At 44.1% G+C, this 24,992-nt stretch overlaps 1 protein-coding gene across 1 annotated transcript in view; it reads right to left on the bottom strand.

The window, feature by feature from the left end:
* Positions 1–1,107: 1,107 nt before the first annotated feature.
* The window catches only part of SLC7A8 (solute carrier family 7 (amino acid transporter light chain, L system), member 8), a 64,011-nt gene continuing 40,126 nt past the window's right edge, over positions 1,108–24,992 (bottom strand). Inside the window, exons 4-11 of the mRNA XM_006835439.1 lie at positions 13,778–13,903; positions 11,916–12,069; positions 11,217–11,340; positions 9,029–9,132; positions 5,359–5,455; positions 3,630–3,779; positions 1,781–1,958; positions 1,108–1,262 (exon numbers count right to left, since the gene is read on the bottom strand). Of these exons, the coding sequence (XP_006835502.1) occupies positions 1,108–1,262; positions 1,781–1,958; positions 3,630–3,779; positions 5,359–5,455; positions 9,029–9,132; positions 11,217–11,340; positions 11,916–12,069; positions 13,778–13,903 (1,088 nt within the window). The remainder of the gene's footprint in view (positions 1,263–1,780; positions 1,959–3,629; positions 3,780–5,358; positions 5,456–9,028; positions 9,133–11,216; positions 11,341–11,915; positions 12,070–13,777; positions 13,904–24,992) is intronic.

Genomic DNA, 24,992 nt, shown 5'->3' with positions numbered 1-24,992 from the left:
ATCTGAGAAGGTAGGCAAGTGGCCCACACCCACCCCAGAAAAGGCATTTAATACCAGGTCTGTCCTGAGGATTAGAAATAAGGGAGAGTTTTTAGGCCCGGTTTTTGGATGGGAGGTGACTTAAGGCTGATTTGGCTCCAAGTTCATGCCCAAAGGGCTTGGGGATCCTTCACACCCAGTCATAGAGCCAAGGTCCAGAGGAGGAAAAGGGCATGACCAAGGGTGGCTGGCAGCACTGGCTCTGTGGGTGTGTTGGGGGCGTAGCTGTAAGGATAATAGGGTAACTGCTCCTTCCTGTCTGTGGGTGTGGGTGTGGGGCAGGAAGAGGAGCTGAGCCATTTTGTTAATAGGGGAGAAATGTCTACCACACGGAAAATAAGCAGCTTTCTGGCTTCAGGAAGCTTTGGCACCAAGTTGGGGGCAGGATGCAGGAGGTAGGGGCAGGGCTAGGTTCCTGCAAGTTGAGCCTTTCCCAATGTGTTCCACAGGCCTGGCAAGGCGTTTCGGGGAGGGCGCAGCTCTCCTTGTTGGTCCTTAGCTCAGTGGGGAGGTGGCGTCCTGAAAGGAACCTTAATTTGGACAGGGAGCCCAGGCTAGGGTGTATGAGTAGAAGAGTGGTGGTGGGGTGGTGGTGGTGGTGGGGATGGGGGAGAGGGCAGAGGGAAGCAGCCCCTCAGATTTCTTGGGTCCCAGGTATTCTCCAGTTGACTGATGGTTACAACCAGCTCATTGTTACTGCCCCTCCTCTCTTAGTTGAGACCTTCGCTTGAACTTAGGAATGGAATGATTTCTGAGGCAATGGAGGGTGTGTGTTTGTGTGCCTGGAAGAGAGGGCTCTTCAGGGCTCTGTTGGCATCTCCACTCCCCTCTAACACCTCAGAGCATGGGCAGTCCTGGTGTAGGGATCTGGGGGTGAGGCTGGTTCTTTGCATCCAAATGTCAGTGCTTTGTTTACAATTTCTCACCACCCATATCCAGGTCCTGCCCCTGTCTGACAGGAGTGTGTGTGTATTAGGGGTTGTGAGGGAACCCCAGACAGGGAAGTAGGGCAGAAAGTGGGGAAAAGAAGGGAGGAGTCAGTTGAGTGGGGTGTAGTGGTCCTCAGGCCTATTCCTCCAAGTCCTTCTCTTTGGAGGGAGTATGACTGTATATGGGCCGCTGCTGCTCTTCCATCTCCTCACTCATTTCTGCTGCTTGCGAGTCCCCATCTATCTTGGGGTACACGACCACACACATCTTTTGGCTCACCAGGGTTATCAACTCTGCAGGAGGAGAACAGAGAGGACCCGGGTCAGTGTTGAGTGACCCTTCAACCCCACCAGCCATGCTGTGGCCTTGCCCATCTTTCTTGCCCCAGGTTTTGCCTCAGCACACAGACTCCTTCTCCAGGGATTGGCCCCCTCCCCTGCCTCCTGTGTCTTCTGGGTAACCTATTTCGCTAGTTGCCCCTTGCACATCAAGGCTCCAGTCTTCCACCTTTCCTCTACCCATTAACCATTGATTCCAGAGTCTACATTGGCCTCCACCCAGTCCAAGGAAGCTCCTGTAGGATTGCTAACAGGTTGTCTATTCCTGTAGGTTTAAGGCTTTTGTAGAAATGTCAGCTTTTCTTTTCACAGCAGTCTATGGGAAGGCATGTGGCTTTTCTTGCTATTGCTCTGTGGTCCCAGGTTAAGATGAACCTAGATTTCCTAGTCCTGTTTGGCCTCCCCTGAAGACCGTTAATCACTCATTCCAGAGCAGGAGCACCTCTAGACACCTGGAACCCTCAACAACTTACCAATGAAGTCATAGACACACTGGGGTTTGTGTTGCCAGTAAACACCCAGGAAATAGACAGGTACGCCTGTCAGCATGATGGCCAGGCCGATGCCACACACCACTGGCTCCGACCACAGGCTGAAGACTAGCAGGAAGGCCCAGAACAGCAAGTAAATGACGGGGAAGATCAAGTTGATCTATAGTTGGAGCAGAGGCATTATTAGCTGGGTGGACGCGGAAGCTCAGGACCGATGCATCTTCCCTCCTCTTCACCCACAGTGAATCATCCGTGAAGGCAGAAGCCAGACTGCACTTAATTCTATGGCTCCCACATCCCAGGCCCTGATAGAGCAAACACTAACTATGTCAACAAATATTGGTGAAAAGGAAGAGGATGGGGGAGCTAGGGAGGAAATGTTCCTCACTGTTCATTTCCTCCCTCCTGGATGGGATCAGACAAGGCTTCATTATTCAGGTCATGTGCCTATGGCAGCCAGAGGAGCCCATGGACACTAACAGGGGTGTATACTTGCTGAGGTCCCCAGATGCAGAGGAAGGGGAGACATGTATGAAGGGCAGGAAGGAAAGTATGTGGGTCAGTCAAGATTCCCTGCCCCTCCCTCACTTCTAGGTACAATGTGGTGAATAGCCATGCCCTTCCCTAGGATCAGCCCCAATAGGTTTCTTTCAAGCAATTTAAGAAGATAAAAACTGCCAAGATGCAAGAAATCAGGAAACCCAGCAAATTATAAGGCAGCCTAGGATCTTGACTTTACTTAAAAAAATAAAAAAGAAGCATCAACTCCACAAGTTCACCCAGTTTTGCCAATCGTATGTGGAGAGTTCCTAAGATTCTGCTATCTTTCTCCTCTTTGTCCTCCCCTCTCAGAGGGCATGCTGGTAGTGGGTTGTGGGGTAATTTGATGTCTTTTTGGCTTTAGCAAGTTTTCTCTGTGTGGTAGAAAAGTGGTAGTGGAAATGCCACAAGGGAACTGAGCGATATGGGAAGCCCTTAATTCCCAAGTTGGAAGAATCTTCTGGAAGCATCTAGTTTCCATTATTGTTAAGTGCCGTAGAATCAGTTCCAAGTCATAGCAACACTGTATAGGGCTATCAGGGAGCAGCTGGTAGGTTTGAACTGCAGACCTTGTGGCTTGCAGTCCCTTGCTGATCCTATAGTACCACACTAGGAACACAAATAGGATTGTTCAAATTGGCTTAAGGCTACTCTTTATTCTTTTAACTTGCAGGAGAGCCCACAACACTCTAATATGTCTTGTACTAAACTCTCCCATCCATTCCTGTCCCCAAATTACTCCTTTTAACAACCAATAGGTTCACTGAGCACCCTATTCTGTGTAGGACCACAGTCATTTATAAAAAGGGCTCATGCAGGGCTGAATTGCACTGGAAAGCATCAAGGAAGAGGAAACACTTGAGGCCATTTGGAAAATGGCTAGAATTTAGATAGGCAGAGGGGAGGATTCTGAGATACGGACATAGCACAAGTGAATCCAACTATCTAGAGAGACATGGAGAAGAATGACCAGACTAGAGGGTCCAGGAATAATGTTGGAGAGATCAAAGAGCCTTGAAGAAATCAACTGGAGTTTAAGACTCAGAGTGGCAGCAAACAGGGGACTGGCATCATGAAAGTAAAATTGAATCTCATTTATTCTCCCAGCTGCAGTTTTCTCTAATCCTGTCTACTGAAAATGGCTGTCCCATTCGCACATGTCCCTTGCTTCCCAAAGGGTCTGCTTTCATCAGAAAGATGATGGTCTAAGAAGGGTCAGCAGCCAAGAACAGAAGTGATTTAAAACTGAGCCAGTAGAGAAGGAAGAAGGCACTTCAAAGGGGGTTCTTACCTTGATGGGGCGGGGGATATCAGGCTTCTTCCACCGAAGGACTATCTGTCCAGCAATTGTGACCCCATAGAAGAGGTAGTTGATGAAGCCAACGTAGTTGATAAGTGTGTATATGTCACTGGTGACCAGCATCAGCAGGGTGGACATGCACTGGGGGAGTAGGAGAAGTTCTTGTCAGTGATTGGAAAGGTTTTTAGAGTCTGGAGGAGATGCTTAGGTGGCCCTTCTTCTGCCTCTAGGCCATTTTATGTCTCAAAACAGAGAGACTTTACCACCTCCCCAAGTAACTCAGGCCATGACTAACACTTTCATTGTGAGGAAGTTCATTCTTACTGTAAGGGTGATTAAATATTTAATGACTAGTATGGCACAGACACTAACTAATCAGAAAGGACACTGGTGGTAAACAGTTGGATTAGCCATAGGCCTGTATGTCAGCCCTTGTTTCTTTACGTTTCTCCCTTGATTGGAGCGCAAGTTAATAGCTTTCTCTTTTTTAAATTTTAATTTTTAATCCCTTAGAGAAGGTTGTTTACTGCAGAGGAAGGCTTTAATCTTGCCCTCACTTTTTTCCCCCTCTGGCTGAGTCATCTAATTTATTTCCTTTTCTTTTTTAAATTTAGCAGACAGTTACACAGCACTTAGTTATTGTACCATGTTCTTATATTCTTAGTATTCTACAAATATTAACTTATTTAAACCTTCTGAGGTCTTCTTAATGGAGTCCATGTTCTCATTTCAAAATCATCTCAGGGGCTCTCTCAGAACCATGTTCTTTCCCTCTGTAAATTTGTGAGGCCAATAAAAGGTTCTGTTTTCCTGTGAGATCTGATGGTAAGAAATAAGTGAGGAGATTTTTACGAGGAAACAGGCCAGATTCTTGCTTCAGCAGCCTTGCTGTCCTAGTACTTACAGCACTGACTGTTCAAACTCCATTTGCGCAAATCAAGATGACCTTCATCCCACATTTGAACATTCTGAAATTCCTCCCGATGTTGTACAATGCCCTTGACTCCTGAAAGTGCCATTAGCTTGGTTTCTAACTCATTCTCCAGTGGATCAGTCATTTTCAGTGTTTTATTTGGAATCTCCAAACAAAGTCAAACACCTCAATGGGGATGTGTCTCTGAATGATTCTACTCTGGGGTCATTTTAGCTTCATTTTTTCTCATCCCAAGTTTCATTTTCTCCATTTTCAGTTTACTAGTCTTCCTTTTTTTAAAAATGATTTTTCCCTATTTGGTGTATCCTAACATTCTAATGTTGTACGTGATGTTGTCTAAGAGCCTGGCAGGACCTCCTAGGCAAGAAGATTGGTGGGGATGGATGAGGGGTGGCCAATGATGAGACAGTTGTAGAGAAGCACCATGGGAAATTTTGTGATGTTTCAATTCTGACTTGTGGTGACCCCACATGTGTCAAAGCCGAATTGGGCTCCACAGGATTTTCAATGGCTGAGTTTTCAGTAGATTGTCATATCTTTCTTCTGGGTGGGCTCAAAACACCAACCTTTTAGTTAGCAGCCAAGTATGTTAACCATTTGCATCACCCATGGACTCTGAACATTAGTAAAGCCCCTGCATGCCATTTGCTGGACAATCTAAGACCCAGTGAAACTTAGCAGCAGACCAGGAGGGGTACACAGTGCAAAGTGACCTCCCAGCCAATAGCAGGTACAGAGGGAAGGAGTGAGGGGGTACGCAGAGGTGGCAGCAGGGGAGTCCCTTACTGTGAAGAGCAGAGCTGGGATTGGGGTGCAGCGCTTCACATGGATCATGGCCAGCACGATGGGTAGGTGGCCCTCCCTGGCTCCAGCAAAGAACAGCCTGGCAGAGAGAAAGGCAGGTAAGCCTGGAGAGCTCATAGACCACCCATTCATGCCCACCTGTGCCCCAAGATAGGAGCTACCTCCCTTCCCCTTCAAGCAGGTACCTGCCTTCACATGCACACCTTACAGCCCACCAGTCACAGGGCCTATGTTCACAAATGCAGGTGCAGGCAAACCCAAGGCAGCCCCAGTGCATTAATGGATGGACCCTGTGCATGGTCTCAGTGGATCTGGCTTGCTAATGATTCTACTGTTGCTCTGTAGATGGTTGATAGTGTCTAGAAGGTGCAGCTGGAGCAATTTGTCTTTGTTCCCTAAGGCCTTAATCCCCTCAAGAGAGACAGATTCTATGGTACACTGGGATTGTATGTACGATATGGTGAAAGCCTTAAAAACACTCATATCCCAATCAGATGTGGTTGCCTCCTTGGGGTTTGCATAGAAAAAGGCCTGAGGGAACTTGGGGGATATGTAGGAATGTTCTAAACCGTGTTTTGGGTGATGGTTACATGGCTGTCCATAAGTGTCACAACTATTAAACTAACTAGTGAGGTACGCACACATTAGAATAATCAACCATTTCAGATCAAAAGGGTAGCATTTACCCAAGGACAAAGTTCAGAAGAGTTAGGAAAGGAGGAGGAACGGAAACAGAAACACAGGGCAGAAATCATCAGTTTTCCGTTCAACATTACACTGAGAGGATCAGAGTCAATGAGACAAAACAATGTGAACGAAACAATCGTCGAACGTAAAACTGATGATTTCTGCTCTGCAAACCTTCACCCAATTTGCAATAAAAAGTTAATAAATAAAACTAGGAAGGGGCTTAATGAAATAAATTATGGTATGTCCATATATTTTACAAAGGAGCTCTGGTAGCGCAGTGGTTATGAATTGGGCTGCGAACCGCAAGGTTAGCAGCTCGAAACTACCAGCTGCTCCATGGGAGAAAGATGAAGCTTTCTGCTCCCGTCAAGATTTACAGCCTCGGAAACCCTGTTCAGGGTCGCTATGGGTCAGAAATGACTCAATGGCACTTAACAACAATAACATATATTTTACAGCAAGAATGAAAGACATGTGGTTACCTGAGGACATGTTCACTGTAGAGCATTAGATGAAAAAAGCAGAAGAGAAAATGGTATGACTCCATACAATATGATTTTAATTACTTTACCTACCAGCTGCTCCATGGGAGAAAGATGAGGTTTCTGCGTTTATAAAGATTTATAGCCTTGGAAACCCCATACAGGGTCACAATGAGTCTGGATCGGCTCCAAGATAAACTACCCCCACACTTTATTGTTGTTGTTGACAAGTGCCATAGAGTTGGTTCCAACTGGGTTTGAACCAATGATCATGTGGTAGGCAGTCCAGTGCTTACTGTATAGTGCCATACCAGGAGCCCATAATTTAATTTAAAAAAATTATTTTCAGATACTGGTAGACAGGCATGTAGTTGTAAGAAATAATACAGAGAGATTTGGTATACTCAGGGGTTTTCCTCAATGGTAGCATCTTTTAAAACTATAGTTCAGTATCATAACCAAGATTCTGCTGTCTAAAAGTTCTTTCTAAAAAAAAAGAAAAATACCAACATAAAAGGCAGCCCTTCTTCCAAGAGAAAAGAAGATACTATGAACTGTGGCAATTATTTACATATTAGTGCAAATTAGATCACTTTCGAGTTTTTCTAAGATTTTGTAGGGGAAGAATCATCTAAGGAGTGACAGGCAGGGGATGGTGTAATGCTGGGAGTTTGAAGAGAACCATTACTCATCACTTACATTGTAATCTGTGTGGGGAGGAAAGTGAAGCTAACAGCAGCAGCTCATCAGAGGTGTAGGAGTTGGTTGTAGTTCTAGGTACTCATACGCATTTACCATCAACTACCTAAGCCAATGCCATCAGCTTCATGCAATCCCATAGCACCCCTGCCCCATGCTATTGGCCCTCTACAGTACAGCCTCATGTGCCAGACTGAACCCCAATCTCATGCACATAGCCAGGGTCCACATTCCTCCCCACGTGCAGCTGGACTAAGTATAACTGTCTGATCCAACAGCATTTGCAAGTGTCAAGTTCACAAGAGACAGTCCTGGCCTGGCTAGCAGACAACAGAGGAGACAATGATGTTAAGCATAACACACACCCACACACACTTCTACTTCTCAGGAAGGATCATCCTCTCCATATTCCAAATCACAAAACGGTGAGAACAGGAAAGAGGGAGGAGAGGAAGGGAGGAGTAAGGCACTGGAAAGATGATCAAAAGAGGCCTGGGTGAGGTCGTGCCTCTGAACCAGAGGCGAGGCACACCATGCACCACTGTCTCCTGCATGCACACACGACTATTCACATGCATGCTGACCGCTGTGCTCGGTCTGCCCGAGGGACAAACCCCACTCTAAAGTGACTGGAGCCAGTCACTCTCCTCCAACAGATCCCAGAGAGTCTCCTGAGTCACTGTCTTCCACTGCTCGCCCTCGGCTGGGGCCTCCAGGTGGCCACTGCTCCTGTGTAACACGCACACGAGGTTGCTGTGGGTGAGCATCAGAGGGCCCCCGGGATGCAGGTGACACCTGCACTTCCTTTTTCCTGTCCTGGGCCCTGAAAAGATGGCACTTCCCTCTCATTCCACAGGAACGCTTCTCTGAAGCAATGGACATTTGGGAAGTGGCTGAGCTCTTGTAAGTGGGATGGTCTTCTGGGGACAGGGGACTTTACTAGAGCCCTGGGAAGACCGCTTTGACAACACAATGGAAATCACTGGCATCTGCTGACCTTGTCTCACATTCATTCAATTCAAGACACAAGAGGGGAAGCGAAGCAACAGGGGACACCAAAAAGGGACTAGATTCCCAGATCTGTGGAGATAGCAACTGGGGAAAATGCCATGCCTCTGGCTTCCCAGAAAATTTTGGAGAGCAGTTATGGCTGAAAGATCTGCTCTATCTTTGGACAGATGCTCTCTTTTTGCTCTTCCCCACCCCATTTGCTTGACATGTCTCACATAGGCCATGTAAAGGCCCCCACAGCTACCTGTCTGCTAAACAGGAAGGAGCCTTGATCCTGTAGGGCACACAGAGATCTTACAATTCACCTGCAGTCCAGTCCCATAGTTTTCCCACCCATGGGAGATGAAACCCAGAGGCCTGGGCACAGGTCTCCCTCCTGTTCCTTCTCAGTGTGGAGTTCCTTTAGAGCAAGGAGAGTAGAAACTCTACTTTAGAACTACAGCCAAGTCATTGTCCTGTCTTCAGCCACAGCCCCCTGACCTGGGACAGCACCAGTCGGGGGCTTCCTCAGTCCTCTACTCAATCTGCAATGTGGAGCACACCGGGTCTGCATGTCACACACAGCCTGAGTCACCACTGAGCAGCACACGGCCTTTTGCATCCACACAGACATTGCATACCCTCACATGAGCACACACCCCTCTGCAAGGTCACCTCCCAGGTGCGTACACAGAGCCCTGCTGATGGAGACAACCCCCTGCCCCACATATAGACAGAGCAATGTGGACAGCAGAGTGGCCGCTGGCCAGGGAGGGCCCAGCAACACTCACCGGGAAGAGGTGAAAAGAGACCCATTGACACCTCCAAATGTGGACAGGGCAACGGAAATGGGCATGATCCATGTCATCACACCCAGGAGCTTCTCTCCAAAAGTCTAGGAGAGAAAACAAGGGGAGAAGGGGCAAGGAAAGCTCAGACACAGCACTGCACATCCTCCTCACCCCCAAAAGCAATGACTGGCATACCAGCTGTTCTCCCATCAACTTTTCATTGGACCCCCAGCCCCTGAGCATGCACCTCACTACCAGGAAGCCTCCTCTCTCATCTCCAGCCTTGTTGATTCTGTCTGGCTAAGTTCCTTGAAGGGAGAGACATCTATGGTACCCTGTTGTTAAGTGCTGTGGAGCTGGTTCCGACTCACAGCGACCCTGTATAGGATTTCCAAGGAGAGGCTGGTGGGTTTGAACCACTGATCCTGTGGTTTGCAGTGCTAACTCTACGGCGCCACACCAGGACTCCTAGTCCCTCATACACCATGACTTTCTACCAGGATAAGTATACAGTGTGGGTTCAAGAAACATTTTGGACAAATTAACTGTAAGAGCCTATGTATGATTGTAATAATAAGAATAACTTTATTAACCCAACTTTATGGATGAGGAGACTGAGGTACAAAGTGATCAGGTAGTCTGCCCAGGACCACACATCCAAAATGTAGGGGGCCAGGACTGGAATCCAGGTGGTGAGTGTCTAGGCCTCACACACATTATATACTACACAGGAAAGGACTTGGGCCTGTGAGTTACACAGATTTGGGTTCATTTCCTAACCCTCCACTTGGGCACATGAGATCTTAAACAAGGGTCATGGTTTTTTTAGTCTAATTTTCCCGTTTTAAAAACAGTGATGAATCCTGATTCACAGGGTTGTTGTGAGGGTTGTAAGAGATGACTTTGAGGGGAAATTATAAGAATGAGCCACTATTTAGGTTGAGAAAGAAAAGCCTGTAAAGATATAGACTGGTGATTCAAAGCCAGGTATACACTTATTTACAGCACTTCATGGAGAGAGGAAGCAGTCGTGTTGGTGGGGGAAGGGCTTGTTTAGGGTCGCAATCCTTCTGGGGAAGGCTGTTGATTTTGGGAATAGGTTGCAGAAGAAACTTGAGAGCCTCCTGCTTTAGAGTTTTCAGAAGTAAGATTACTGATGGTACTATTTGGCAGGGGAAATCCTGGTGTGGCACTGTAGGATGGTTGGTTTGAACTACAAGGTCAACAGTTCAAACTCCTTGGAAACCCTACACAGGGTAGCTATGAGTCGGAACCAACTCAATGGCACTTAATAACAAGAACATTTGGCAGAGTGGGACTGAGCACATCCTAAAGTCAGGTGAGGTTATAACATGGGTCCTATATATTAAAGATCCCAACCTCTTGAATCAGCATGCTCTCTAAAAGCACAAAGCATATGCTTGTTAATTGTTTCCCTGCACACAGTTTTCTGTGGGAGAAAGATAACGCTTTCTACTCCTGTTAAGATTTACAGCCTCGGAAACCCTATACAGGGTTGCTATGAGTTGGAACTGACTCTATGGCACAATAGCATCACCACCACAGTTTTCTAGGTTGAGTGAAGGAGTCAAACTGCACATTTTCTAGAGGAGGAAAAGAGGCAGAATGAAATGGTGTGTCTTGTGAAAGATAACGTCATTGAGGAAGAGCCTATCTCTTTTATACACTCATTAAATTTTCAAAGGTTGGCAAACTTTTTGGAGTCCCTGTGTGGTATAAATGGTTAACTGCACTTGACTACTAATCAAAAGGCTGGAGGTTTAGGCACACACCTAAAAGTGCCACAGAAGAAAAGCCTTGTGAGCTTTTTTAGAAAAATCAGCCATCGAAAATGCTATGGAGCACAGTTCTACCATGACACACATGAGGTTGCCATAAGGTAAAATTAGTTGGATGGCAACTGGTTTAACCTTTTTCTATGAAAGGTCAAATCGTACATATTTTCAGCTTTGTGATCCATATAGTCTCTGTTCCAACTGCTCAATTCTGCTGTTGTACAATGTAGCCGTCAGTTTGTTCCTGGGCACTTGAAGATGCCCCAGTGAGGACAGTATGTGGACTCACTGCCCCCTGGACATTAGAATGACACAAGGTCATGTAGTCAGGGAAAGGAAGCAAGTCTCGTCACCATTCATAGTTTGAGAGACTTGGGGGTTTGATTTCTTACCACAGCGACTGCGTTTGATGCCAGCAGCTCCTGAGGGGACATTGCAGTGACATAAGCAATATTGGCAAAGACATATACAAATGTGACCAGTGGGATGGAGATGTAGATGGCTCTGGGAAGGTTCCTGTAGAGAAGAGGAAATGAGAGGGGGAAGGTGTAACACCTAGGGACCATCTACCTCTCTGTGGGGTCCCGTGAGTGCCTTATAGTTTTGGGTGCTACTCCCTCTCCCTGGGAAGTATATTTTGTCTCAATATGGGCAGGATAATTGGAAGGCAATGAAACATTTAGGCTGAAAATATGCCTCACACCGGCTGATCTCTCCTTGACCCAAATCTCCACATTGTATCCCTTTCCCCTGTCTCAAGTCACAAAGATTGGCCTGTCTTAAGACAGGTGAGTAAGATGCCTAGAAGCCTCCTGGGGCACATTTTATTTTCTAAGGCTGTGGAGTTATCTTAGCAGAGTTTTCAGCTTTTAACCTATTCTGGGACAGTCACTAGATCATTTTTCTCCTCCTGGCAGAGTACATGGCAAATGGTTTAAGTTCCTTGAAGATGAACTATCTCTTCAGGTCAGAAAAGAGGAATGGAGTGGGGAAGGATAAGTGGGCATGGGCATCTATTGGGATCCCTCTTTCCAGGTGTAGGTGCTGTGCCCTTCAAGGGAAAGGGGAAGAGCTGGGCTATTTCAACTCACTTGTGAGGATCAACAAGTTCCTCAGTCACGTAATTAAGGAAATTCCAGCCTCCATAGGCAAAGGAGCCCTGAAGAAACGCTAGTGCGATGAGGCCAATGTCGGGCTGTTGGAAATTCTCAAACGCGTTCTTGGGCTCCAGCCAGAAGTATTCTCCTGTGGACATAATGGGTAGAAGGCTCAAAGAGACAAGTCAGAGGCCCTGGCAGCCCCTGGCCTGCCTGGTCCTGTCTCTTACCCCCTCCCTGCAGCCACGAACACCAGCTCACTGTCCTATCTCTAGTGAACCCAGCAAATTGGAGATGTAGGGCTAAACAGACCAGGGAACTACAGATCCAGAAGTTACCAGAACATACTTGGAAAGAAAGGCCAGAGGAGGTCACTGGGGAGGGGAGGGTATACTGGGAGGCTCGCTGCCCAGGGGACCTTGTTTGGCTTTGGAAACACAGGATTGGAGTCATGACCAATGTCCTTGTCATCAAAGTTTGCACCTTTTCATGAAGAAAGCATCAAGAACAGCAAGCACTCCAACATAAGCTTCCATCCTGCTGTACTAGTTAGAGCTTGTCTGTCTTTCTTCGACTGTATCCTCTCATCTCTTTCTGTTTCCCTAATCAGGGCACAGAATCGGAGGATAGAGGTTCTTTGGCTAAGAACTTTTTTCTTTTTATAATGAATTTTTTGTTGCTGTTGAGAATATACACTAGAACATACACCAATGCACTAGTTTTTACATGTACAATTCAGTAATACTGATTAGTCTTTGAGTTGTGCCGCCGTTCTCACCTCTTTTTCTAAGCTATTTCTCCCCTACAAACATACACTCACTGCTCCCTAAGTTTCCTATCTAATCTTTTGAATTATTGATATTAATTCTATTGCTCTCCCCTGCTTTAGTACAGTGTCTTGTACATAGTAGGTCCTCAAGTACGGTTGCAATAAGACACAGAGTGACTGACCATAAACTGTTTATCTGTAATCCAGCATTTGGACAAAGAACTAATGATATTAGACTTGTCAGGAGAAAGAATTGAGACCAGATTAGGAGGGATGTACTGCTTTTGAAAAGACAGCACCATGATCTTCTTAAGTCTAAATGCCTGCAAACAATATAACCTGACAAAGAACTTAATTCAACTGGTTTATAATAATCATGTATGTTACACTGGGAGCTTCAAAAAATTCGTGGACAAATAGAATTGAAAGATAATGAAATTTTTCCACAAACTTTTAAAAGCCCCCTCATATAAAAGAAACATAATTAGCTTTCCTGGAGTTAAAATCAGGGCACCAGCACTGCTGAGAGGGCACGTGGGAGAGTTCGCTATTTATTTGTCATCTGACTTTCTCCATGAGGCAGTGACGCTGGGCAGAGCCTAGTGATGCCATGGGTCCCATGGAAACCAAATATAGACGCAGGCTTGGGAAGGACCAAATCCAGTGGAGAATGTTGGCAGGGGCCCCGGGAATGTAGAGTTTTCTCTTGTAGAGATTATGATTGATTTGGAAATATATAAAACACTGTTCTTCTGCCCCTCATTGCAAGATATGGACAAGATATAAAATATAGGACTCTTCCTGGGCTTGGGGGAAACAGGAGTCCAGACTCCTAGTTGGGCTGGAGTCATGAGGTCAGCATGGGCGCACTGACCTCTGCAAACTAGGATGGGGTGTTCCCTACTTCAAACCATTCTGGAGAAAATGATTTCTCCCCTTTTTGTCAAGCAGGCAAAGGAAAGAAATCATTCAAAGACAGAATTAGGAAACCTCAGGTGTGCACACATCCAAAGACAGTGTGAGGGGGTATCTATATGCAAGGGGTGGAAAATGGGGCGGGGAGCCCTGTTGGTCTGATGACACTCACCTTTGCAGATCTGTACTATCCCCATAACGATGATCAGGGCCAGAGCCAGGAGCTTCCCAGCTGTGAAGATGTCCTGAACCCGGGTGGCCCATCGCACACTGGAACAGTTGACCCATGTGAGGAGCACTGAAACGACAGAACCCAAATATTCCTTTCAGGGGCCATAATGAGGCTGTGTGATGCTCAGTGCACAGAAACAGAAATGTGTCTTGTTCCTGCTGATGAGATTTTAACAGATGAGCCAAACATCGCACCAACTCAGCCCGTGTGATCAGAAACTTTGGTTAGTTTAATGGTTTGTAAATGGGGATTACATGTCCCAAATTAAAGCTTGGTTAGAGAATGCCCTGCCCTGGAGGTGTGGGGCACTGGCTTTGGGGGGCGGGGAGGGGAACGGTATCTATCAGGGGTTTTTTAGTTGTTAAGTGCCGCCGAGTTGGTTCCAACCCATAGCAACTTTGTATAGGGTTTCTGAGAAACCACTGGTGAGCTTGAACCACTGAGTTTATGGTTCAAACTGACTTTGCAATCCAGCATATTAACTCACAGTGCCATACCAGGACTCCATCTTTCAGGGTTGTTGTTAAGTGCCTGATTGACTGATTCGATTCTGACCCATAGCGATCCTGTGTAGGGTTTCCAAGGATCACCTGGTGAGTTTGAACCACTGACCGACCTTGCAGTTCAAACGGCTTTGCAATCTGGTGCATTAACCCACAGCACCACACCAGGACTCCATCTATCAGGGTGGGAGTGTGAATTTTGCCTTCAAGTCATTACAGGTTCAAGGGAGCCCTGAGAAACTGATGGGATTCTGGATGTTACTTTACTGAGCCTGATTTTGTGACAACAGAGGTCTGAGTCAATCAGTCTTTCTTTCTTTTCTAAAAGTTAGATTTATCAAGGTATAATCTAAACACAGAAAAATTCACCTTTTTAAGTGTACAGTGTAATGAAAGTTGATAAATGTATTTAGTCTTTTAATTAACCACAGGAGTTCTGTCTGGTAGTGTAGCGGTTACGAGTTGGGCCGCTAACCTCAAGGACAGCAGTTCGAGACTACCAGTGGTTCCGTGGGAGAACGATGAGGCTTTCTGTTCCGCAAAGATTTACAACCTCAGAAACACTATGCAGGGTTGCTATGAGTTGGAACTGCCACCACCACGAATAACACAGCTATGAATACATATGTAGATTATTTGAGTGGATCTTTGAGTAGGGTTTTCATTTTCCTTGAGTAAATAACCATGAGTGGGATTCTGAGTCATACAATAAATGTATGTTTATCTTTGTAAGAAACTGCTAAGCTTTTTTTCAAAGTGGCTGTAGTATTTTGCCTTCCCATCAGTGATGCTCTTTCACCTTACCAGCATTCGATAGTGCTAATTCTTAAGTTTTGGTTATCCCAATAAGTGTGTAAAGAACTCTAGTGACTGGACAACTAATTACAAGATCAGCAGTTTAAACTCACCAGTCGCTTCAAGGCTGCCTGCTTCCATAAACATTTATAGCCTCAGAAACCCTATTCAGTAGCTATGAGCAGAAATTGACTGGATGGCAGTGGATTAATAGGTACATAATGGTATTTTAAAGAACTCTGGTAGCGCAGTGGTTCGAGTCAGGCTGCTAACATCAAGGTTGCAGTTTGAAGCTACCATCCTTTTTGCAGGTGAAAGACGAGGCTTTCTGTTCTCGTAAAGATTTACAGCCTCAGAAACCCTATGCACGGTTACCATGAATCAGAACTGACTCCATGGCACATGACCATCACCAATGATATTTTACTGTGGTTTTGATTTGCATTTCCCTAATCACTAATATAGGAGTCTTGGTGTGGCTCTGTGGACTAATGCGTCAGACTGCAAAGTTGTTTGAACTGCAAGGTTGGTGGTTCAAGCTCACCAGCTGCTCCTTGAAAACCCTATACAGGGTCACTATGGGTCAGAATCGACTCAACGGCACTTAACAACAACAATCACTAATATGAGAGGCTTCAAAAAGTTTGTGAAAAAACTGCATTATCTTTCAACTCCATTTTCCCACCAACTTTTAAAAGTCCCCTCATAATGTTGAACATCATTTCATGAGCTTATTTGCCATCCATCCTTATATGTTCTTTGGTGGTACAGGGGGCTTTAACTCAGTTTTCTTACTTAATGGAGTCTGTGTGGCACTGTAGGATAAGCACTGAACTGTTACTAGCAAGGTCAGTGGTTCAAACCCACTGTTCCTATTCAAGGGTCCTATGAGTTGGAACCGACTCAAGGGCACTTAACAATAACTTTATCTAATAATCATAGGGTCCCCATGATCACTGTCTGTTGTTAGGTGCCATCATATTGGTTCTGACTTACAGTGACCCCATACATAACAGATTGAAACACTGCCCAGTCTTGAACCACCCTCACAATTGTTATGTTTGTAGCTCATTGTTCCTGCCACTGTGTCAATTTATCTTGGTGGGGGTCTTCCTATTTGTGGACCCTCCATTTACCAAGCATGATGTCCTTCTACAAGGACTAGTACCTCCTGACAACATGTCCAAAGCAGGTGAGACAATATCTCGCCATCCTTACTTTCCAAGGAGCATTCTGTTTGTACCTCTTCCAAGGCAGATTTGTTTGTTTCTGGCAATCCGTGGTACTTTCAATATTCTTCACCAACACCATTATTCAAACATATTGATTCTTCTATAGTCTTTTTTATTCATTGTCCTACTTTCATATACATATGAGGCTAGGGAAAATACCATGGCTTGGGTCAGGTGAACCTTAGTACTTAAACTGACATCTTTGCTCTTCAACAATTTAAGAGATTTTTTTTGCAGCAGATTTATCTAATGTAATATACTGCTTAATTTCTTGACTGCTGCTTCCATGAGTACTGATTGTGGATCCAAGTAAAATTAAATCTTTGACAACTCCAATCTTTTCTCCATATATCATGATGTTGTTTACTGGTCCAGTTGTGATAATTTTTGTTTTCTTTATATTGTGGTGCAATCCATAGTGAAAAATAGTCTTTGATCTTCATCAGAAAGTATTTTAGGTATATTTGTTTCCAGCAAGCAAGGTTGTGTCATCTGCATACCACAGGTTGTTAGTAGTCTTCCTCTAAGACTGATGCCATATTCCTCATATAATCTAGCTTCTTGAATTATTTGCTCAGCATTCAGATTAAATCTAGTGCAAGGATACAACCCTGACACACACTTTTCCTGATTTTAAGCCATTCATTACCCCCTTGTTCTGTTTTAACAACTGCCTCTTAGTCTATGTACTGGTTATTCATGTGCACAATTGAATTCTGGAATACCTGTTTTTCACAATGTTATTCACTGTTTGTTATGATGCCTTTGCATAGCCAATAAAGCACAAGTAAACATCTTGCAGTAATTCTTTTTGGTACAGCAACTGTGTATTCCTCCCATCTTCTATTGCTATTGATGTTTCCTGCTTCAGTCAATATTTTGCCCATGTTGTTGTTAAGTGCTGTTGAGTCAGTTCTGACCCATAGCAGCCCTGTACAGGGTTCCCAAGGAGCAGCTGGTGAGCTTGAACCACCAACCTTGCAGTTCAAACGGTTTTGCTGTCTGGCGCTTTAACCTACAGTGCCACACCAGGACTCCATTTTGGCCACAGAATTCTTCAACTACTGCAGCTCAAGGCTTGAGATTTTTTTCTTCAATTCTTTCATCCTGAGATGATTTTCTAACTCCAGGCCTTTGCACAGTTCATTATAATCCTTTACTTTTAGCTTCTCGGCAATCAGAAGTCCTGGTATGGCGCTGTGGGTTAATGAGCTGAACCACAAGGTTGGTGATTCAAGTTCACCAGCTGCTCCTAAGAAGCTCTATACAGGGTCATTATGCGTCAGAACCAACTCAATGGCACTTAACAACAACAACCACTCAAGAGTAAGTTTCAGAGTCTCTTCTGTCATCCATTTTGTTTTTTTCTTTCTTTCCTGTTTTTTTTTTTTTTTTTAAATGACCTTTTGCTTTCTCATGTATAATGTTCTTGATGTCTGATGTCATCCCACAATTCCCCACAGAGATTTCAACAAAGTGGAATCTCACAGGGCTGGATGAGAGCTCCGAGGCAGGCTGGCTGTTTGTTAGGAGGAGTGTGGGGGATCTCTGTTTTACTGCCAAATTTCCTAAGCGGCCCATGGGAGCTCTATGCTGCAGAAATGAGACTCTCAATTTTCCTGAAGGTATGACAGACTTGAGAATAAAGGGAACAAAATAGAAATCCCCTGCTTCCTATTTTTCCTGAAACAGTAACCAGAATGCCTCCTGGTCCTCACATGGTGAAAGTCATACATGTAAAAGCATGACACTATTTCTGTCTCCTCAAGCCAAACCTGGGCTCTGACTTCACTTGAAGGACAGACAGAGTTACATTAATACCTTATCCTTAAATTGTGCTTCTACTTTTCAAGTATTTTCCAACTTTATTTGATTCTTTATTTTGGCAGGGTAGGAAAGTCCTGACATTATTATCCATCCTCCTTGCACCATATCCACCTGGCAAACTCCTCATCTTTCAAAACACAGCTCAAAGACCATCTGTTCTGTGAATTTTTATCTTTTTACTTATTCCTGACAATGTGTCTGCAAGGTAAAATATACCAGCCATGGTTTATAGACAAGGAACAAAGGGTCTCCCTCCTCTCTACTCCTAGACTAATTTGTTTATATCTAATTTCAATGCTTAAATTTTTGCATTATGATTAAGGTTTTTTTATCCTCAACCCCTTCTCCTGGTAGATTTAGAATGGCAGGATCTGTGTCTCTTTCATGTTTTTAAATCCTAGGGCATATTATTGGTGCCTGCATATAGTAGGGAGAAAGATGAGGCTTTCTACTCCCGTAAAGATTTACACCCTCGGAAACCCTGTACAGGGTGGCTATGGGTTGGACCCGACTCGATGGCACTTAACAACAACAACAACAACAAATATTTAATAAATGAGTCAAAGAAAATACCACAATTCAAATAGCCTTCCATTTTCATATCAGTTTATACATTCCACAATGAAACCAAACTTCCTGGCTCCCCAGGAATCTCACCAAAAGGAGACATAATCTCCAGGTGTCCTCACAGAGTCAAAAGAGCTTGACTTTAAGATAGAAGCTCTTGACTCCTCATGGAGGATCTGTTATCCAAGATGGTGTCATGTAAGGAGAATGAAAACATGTTGTCAGAGGAAGGATTTAAGTGCCTGAAGAGGGAGGACATTTTGTAAATACTCCAGAATGTTCCAGATAAACTGAGTTATCCAGATAAATACACATTTGGCTTATCTTACTCAATTCAATAAAGATCTCAGGATCATGTGACAGTCTAACCAAAATCATTCTAAACAATTGGATTTGTGACCTTAGCTTCTCCTCAGAAGGAGATGGGCATGCTGGGTTCAAGACTGGGCCCCTCAAAGCAAACACATGCTGTAAGACTAAAGGATAAAGAAGATTGATTTATGAATGGCAGGAAGATTAGAAAACAAAACTCATGTGGCTCCAGGATAGGTATGGATTATAGCATAAGAAACTGGATCATGATCTCAAAGAAGATTATCCTCTATCAAAAGGGAGGGGTCAAGTAGGGTGGGGAGGTGACAAGAAAGTGCTTGGAGGAAAATCAGGGTAGAACAGAAAAAGCAAAGAAATTCCTCCTCCCACAAGCCGACAAGGGAATATGACCACCTCTCCAAGGCCTCACGGCAGAAAGCTATCTCCTTTACAAGACAGACCATGTCAAGGCAGACAGTAAGACTCCTTTAAATTGTCAACTTCATGGTATTCCTGTGGGTGATCACAGTTGTTTGAAGGGCAGGGACACAAAATCTTGTTATGGTTGTCTTCTATCCTGCCTGACCTTCTCTCCATAGCTTCATAAGAACACAGCCTTTGACTAATATTTAACCTCTCACCTTTACAGGGATCTTTCAGAAACAAGAGAAGAAATTCTGAGAATGAGGTGGGGAAGCAGGTTGATTGTGACACCTAATCTTGGAACAATGACTGCAAGCCTCAGGTCTGACCCTTTACCCTGCAGTTGGGTGATCACAGCATGTGACTAAGAGGAATGCAAGTACTTTTCAGCCTCCTGGTACCAAAAGACAGCCCCCCTCACAGCAGGCTGAAACCTGAGTCTCCATCTAGAGAGGAAAGATCAAGTAAAAGCAACACTTGCTCAGTGTTTACGAAGTTCCTGCCCTGTTCAGGTATCCTGCCTCTATCCAGTGCTCCTCTCTGTTGCTGACAACTAAGTCCACTCTTACTTCTCAGCTAGATCCGGAATTTTGAATGCTTGAGATACAGTGACCTCAAAGAAACTACCTGTAGATGTAGTGGCCACTGCAGCTTGAAATGTGAGGGTTTTCTTCCATCCATGGTTGTGACTCATAGTGATTTTATGCACAACCGAATGAAACACCGCCTGGTCCTGCTCTAGTCTCACAATAGTTGTGTTTGAGTCCATTGCTGCAGCTGTGTCAATTCATCTAGTTTGCCTGGTTGGGTCTTCCTCTGGTTGGGTCAACCTTGTAGATTGGGAGTTACAAATAAGACATAAGTTTCTGTCCTCAGGACCTTGCCAGCATACTTGAGATGGGTGAGCTAAGAGATGACTATAAAACAATGTGCTAATGCTATATATATGAGGGGTCTTCAAAAAAGTTCATGGAAAAATTGATCCTGTATAACAAAGGTTAAAACACTATCCAACAAGAAGACAAAACTTCAAAAAGATGCTGAAGTCAGGGGTTTGTTATTTAATTCTCCCAGTGTGGCTCCTCAGAAATCCTGAGTCAGGACTAACTCCATGGCACACAACCATGACCACCACCATATCTATCAGTTTGAGGACTAAGGTGCACCTTAAAGTATTTTCAATAACCTCATACACATGTGAAAGTTGGACATTGAATAAGGAAGACTATAGAAGAATTGATGCGTTTGAGTTATGGTTTCGAGGAGAATTTTAAAAGTACTGTGGACTGCCAGAAGAACAAACAAATCTGTGCTGGAAGAAGTACAGCCAGAATGTTCCTTAGAAACCAGAATAGCATCACTTTGTCTCTCATATTTTTAATATATTATCAGAAAGGATCAGTCTCTGGAGAAGGACATCATGCTTGGTAAAGTGGAAGGCAAGCAAAAAAAGAGACCCACAGCAAGATCGACTGGCCCAGTGGCAGCAGCAATGGGGTCCTTGTGTAACAATGATTGTGAGGTGCTGGTGCAGAACTGGGCAGTGTTTCGTTCGGTTGTGCATAAGATTACTATTAGTTGAAATCGACTCGATGGCACGTAACAACAACGATAGAGAGAATGTTTTGAAAATGGAGGAAGAGGTCACAGCCAAGGAACATAGGTAGTCTCATTAATATAAGAGACAAGAAAGTAATTCTTCACTAGAGCCTCCAAAAGGAATGCGGCTAACCCATTGATTTTAGGTTAGGACTTTTCACCTCCAGAACTTTAATATTATTTAAGATAATAAATTTATGTTGTCTTAAGCTACTAAGTTTTGGGTCATTTGTTACAGCAACCATAGGAAACTAACACAAGGTCAAATGCTGTGGGAAAAGATCAGAAAGCAGAGGACACACTCTAAAACAGAAAAGCTTTGAAAGAGTGAACAGGCAGTAAACAAAGGACAGTGAAGGAGTATCTATCTGTTCGCTGGCTCTGCCTGCAACCAGGTGGAGGAAGAGCTGGCAAATTTCTGCACCACATGATAGCATCCTAACTCTTACACACACCCAGCGTCCTACAGCTAGAGTGTTACAACTTCCTCCTCCTTTCCTTGGTAGTTCAATAGTGTAGCAAACAGGCTTGCCCTATGGTAACTCTAGCTCAAGTTTTTCTTTTCTCCTACTCCTTTTGGCATAGTGGTAGCGTAGTGGTTACGAATCGGGCTGCGAACCTTAAGGTCAGCAGTTCGAAACTACCAGCAGTTCCGTGGGAGAAAGATGAGGTTTTCTGTTCCCGTAAAGATTTACAGCCTCAGAAACCCTGTACAGGGTCCCTATGAGTCGGTTCCGACTCCGTGGCACATAACCACTACCACTCCTTTTAGAGAAATTCAGGGCACGTGACAGTCACAATATATATCCTTCACCTAACCATAGCTTCTCCTCCAGTTTCCTTCATATTTCATACTACTTCAGGTTCACATACACATACAAGTACACGCTTAAGAGTTGCAACCAAGAGGTTCAAAGATAATTCTTTTTGACCCACGATGTTGATGATCTAATTTTCTTGATGAGAGGCTAAAAGACAAAGGCTGAAAAGGATGTCAAGATGCAAAGTCAAGAGAGGAACTCCAGAGTTCCCAGTTTGAGCTCATTGCTCAAGGAGGGTAAAGACAGTCATGGATAAATAGCCTGGTCTGTGAATTTTGGAGGCTGAGTCAACCCAACCTCATTCAGTAGGAGGTAAAACACATAAGATTAAGGATTATGAATTTTGGAAGGGAGGAATAATTTTTCGGGACCTCTCACATTAAACTATTATAGAATATAGGTTAAAAGAGGTCATTTAAAATTAGTCTCTTTAGCTTCTGTTGAAGTATCAGTGAATCATTAGCATAAACAAACAAACATATCTTTATTCACAAAATTTTAAGGATGGATTATTGAGGGGGATGGTTTTAAATACCCCCAACCATCACCTTTTTCTCAAGGCTTCCTGCTGACACCTGGTCAGTGAAAGGTCATATGGGTTTCTCCATATAGAAAAAAAGTAAGCAGAGTTTGGAGTAGCTTGTGTAAAGAGTGAAATGGGAAAAATGGGGTTTGGAGGAAAGGAGACTGAGATGGCTCCCTCAAAGGGGACCTGTTAGCCTGCTCTTACTCCAAAGATTGAAAAGTATGGTTTGAAAAGATTGAAAGAATACAACCCTGGCACACACCTTTCCTAATTTTAGACCATTCTGTGTTCCCTTATTCTGTTCCAGCAACTGCCTCTTGGTCTAATTGAGCACAATTAAGTGTTCCGGAATACTCATTCTCTGCAGTGCTGTCCATAGCTTGTCATGATCCACACAATTGAAAGCCTTTGCATAGTCATTAAAGCACAGGTAAACATCTTCTTTATATTCTCTGCTTTCAGCCAAGATCCTTCTGATGTCCGCAATGATATCCCTTGTTCCATGTCCCTGTCTGAATCTGGCCTGAACCTCTGGCAGCAACCTGTCAACATATTACTGAAGTTGTTTTTGAATTATCTTTAGCAAAATTTTACTTGCATAAGTTATTAATGATATCATCTAATACCCAAGAATCATAGCAACTTAGAATTTGAAGGGACTCCAGTGGCCCTAATGTCCTTTCCAGCTTGCTCTAGAGTAGTCTGTACAAGTCACTTAGCCACTTTGAGCCTCTCTTTATCTGTCTGTACAAAGGAGTTGTGATCTACTTTATTCTCATGAGAATGCTCTATAACCTGTGTATTGCTGTATAAAATGTTAACTGACTATTTGTATTATTCATAGATTGAGAAACTGGAACTCACAAATAGGACAAGCAAGTCTCTGTTGCCTTGGTTTCCCCTTTACAAAGTTGCAATTACAATTATTGAGTTGATGCAGTCATAGTGACCCTGTATAGGGATTCCAAGGTGGAAAAATCTTTATGGAGCAGATCTCATTTTTCCCCCTTGGAGTGACTGGTGTGTTTGAACTGCCAACCTATGGTTGTTGCTGTTGTTGTTGTTAAGTGCCATCGAGTCGGTACCGACTCATAGCAACCTTATGCAAAGCAGAACGAAACACTGCCTGATCCTGGGCCCACCTCAATACTCTTAAGTCCATCGATGCTGCCATCTGGCCAATTCATTTCGTTGGGGGGGGTCTTCCTCTTTTTCTCTGACCTTCCACGCTGCCAAACATGACATCCTTCTCCAGCGACTGGTCCCTCCTGACAATATGTCCAAAGTATGAGAGACGAAGTTTGGCCCTCTGGCCTCCAAAGAGCACTCTGGCTGCACTTCTTCTCAAACGGATCTATAGGTTCTTTGGCAGCCCATTAGGAGTCCAATATTTATCCTACAATGCCACCAGTGCTTCTTCAAGTGCCTTAGATTGCTAGGAAAGAATGCTCTACAGAAAGCCAGGGAGTGTTGATGCTGCCCAGTGGAGATGGAAACTCTCTTGTTCTTCCTACAGCCAGCAGTGCACGTACCACCATAAAACTTTGATCAAGGTGGCACTGAGATCCTGTAACATGTCTGTCACAAAGTAGGTGCTAGTGCTTACTGAAGGATAGATGGATAAATCTATGCAAAAAAAATCAGGAAAGGTGCACATGAGCTATTGTACTGTCCTAGGGAGTAAATCCATCACTCGTCTGTCAGTTTGCTATATTGGGGCAGTTTGTGTGTTGTTATGGAGTCCTAGTATGCTACTGTGGGATAAAGCACTAGACTGCAAGGTCAGTTTGAACCACACGGTTGGTGGTTTAAACTCACCAGCTGCTCCTTGGAAACCCTATACAGGGTTGCTATGAGTCAGAACCAACTCTACAGCACTTAACAGCAATAACAACAAACGTTGTTGAACCCCACTCGTCTGTCAGTTTGTCGTACTGTAGTGGCTTGCATGTTGCTATGATTCTGGAAGCTATGCCACTGGTATTTTAAATACTAGCAGGGTCACCCCATGGTGGACAGGTTTCAGCTGAAAGACAGACTAGGAAGAAGGAGAGACAGACTACTTTCAAATATTTAGTCACTGAAAACCTTGTGAATAGCAAAGAAACACTGTTAGCACCAGAATATCGAGTATTGAAACATGATGAAGAGCACCAGAATATTGTCAGAAACAGTGCTGGAAAATGAGGTACTCAAAATACAACTGGGGATTAACGCATCTACATACAGCCAATTGATTTTTGACAAAACACCTAAATATCTCGTATGGGGAGGTGACAGTCTTTTCAACAGATGGTGCTGGCAGAACTGGAAATGATATGCAAAAGACTGAAACAAGACCTTCACCTCACACCTTATACAAAAACCAACTCAGCATGGATTAAAGACCTAAAAGTGAATTCCAGAATTATGAAGGCCATCAATGAAAAAATAGGGACAAATGTGAGGGCACTAATTCAGGTAATACACAGACTACAAAACATTTTGAAAACCACACAAACAAAAGTAGACAAAATAGATGAGTGGGACATACTAAAAATTAAAAACTTA

This window comes from Chrysochloris asiatica, unplaced genomic scaffold, assembly GCF_000296735.1.
Source record: "Chrysochloris asiatica unplaced genomic scaffold, ChrAsi1.0 scaffold00017, whole genome shotgun sequence".
Classification (NCBI taxonomy): Eukaryota; Metazoa; Chordata; class Mammalia; order Afrosoricida; family Chrysochloridae; genus Chrysochloris; species Chrysochloris asiatica.
The sequence above is the reverse complement of the archived record's forward strand: the minus strand, read 5'-3'. Positions and strand labels throughout refer to the sequence as shown.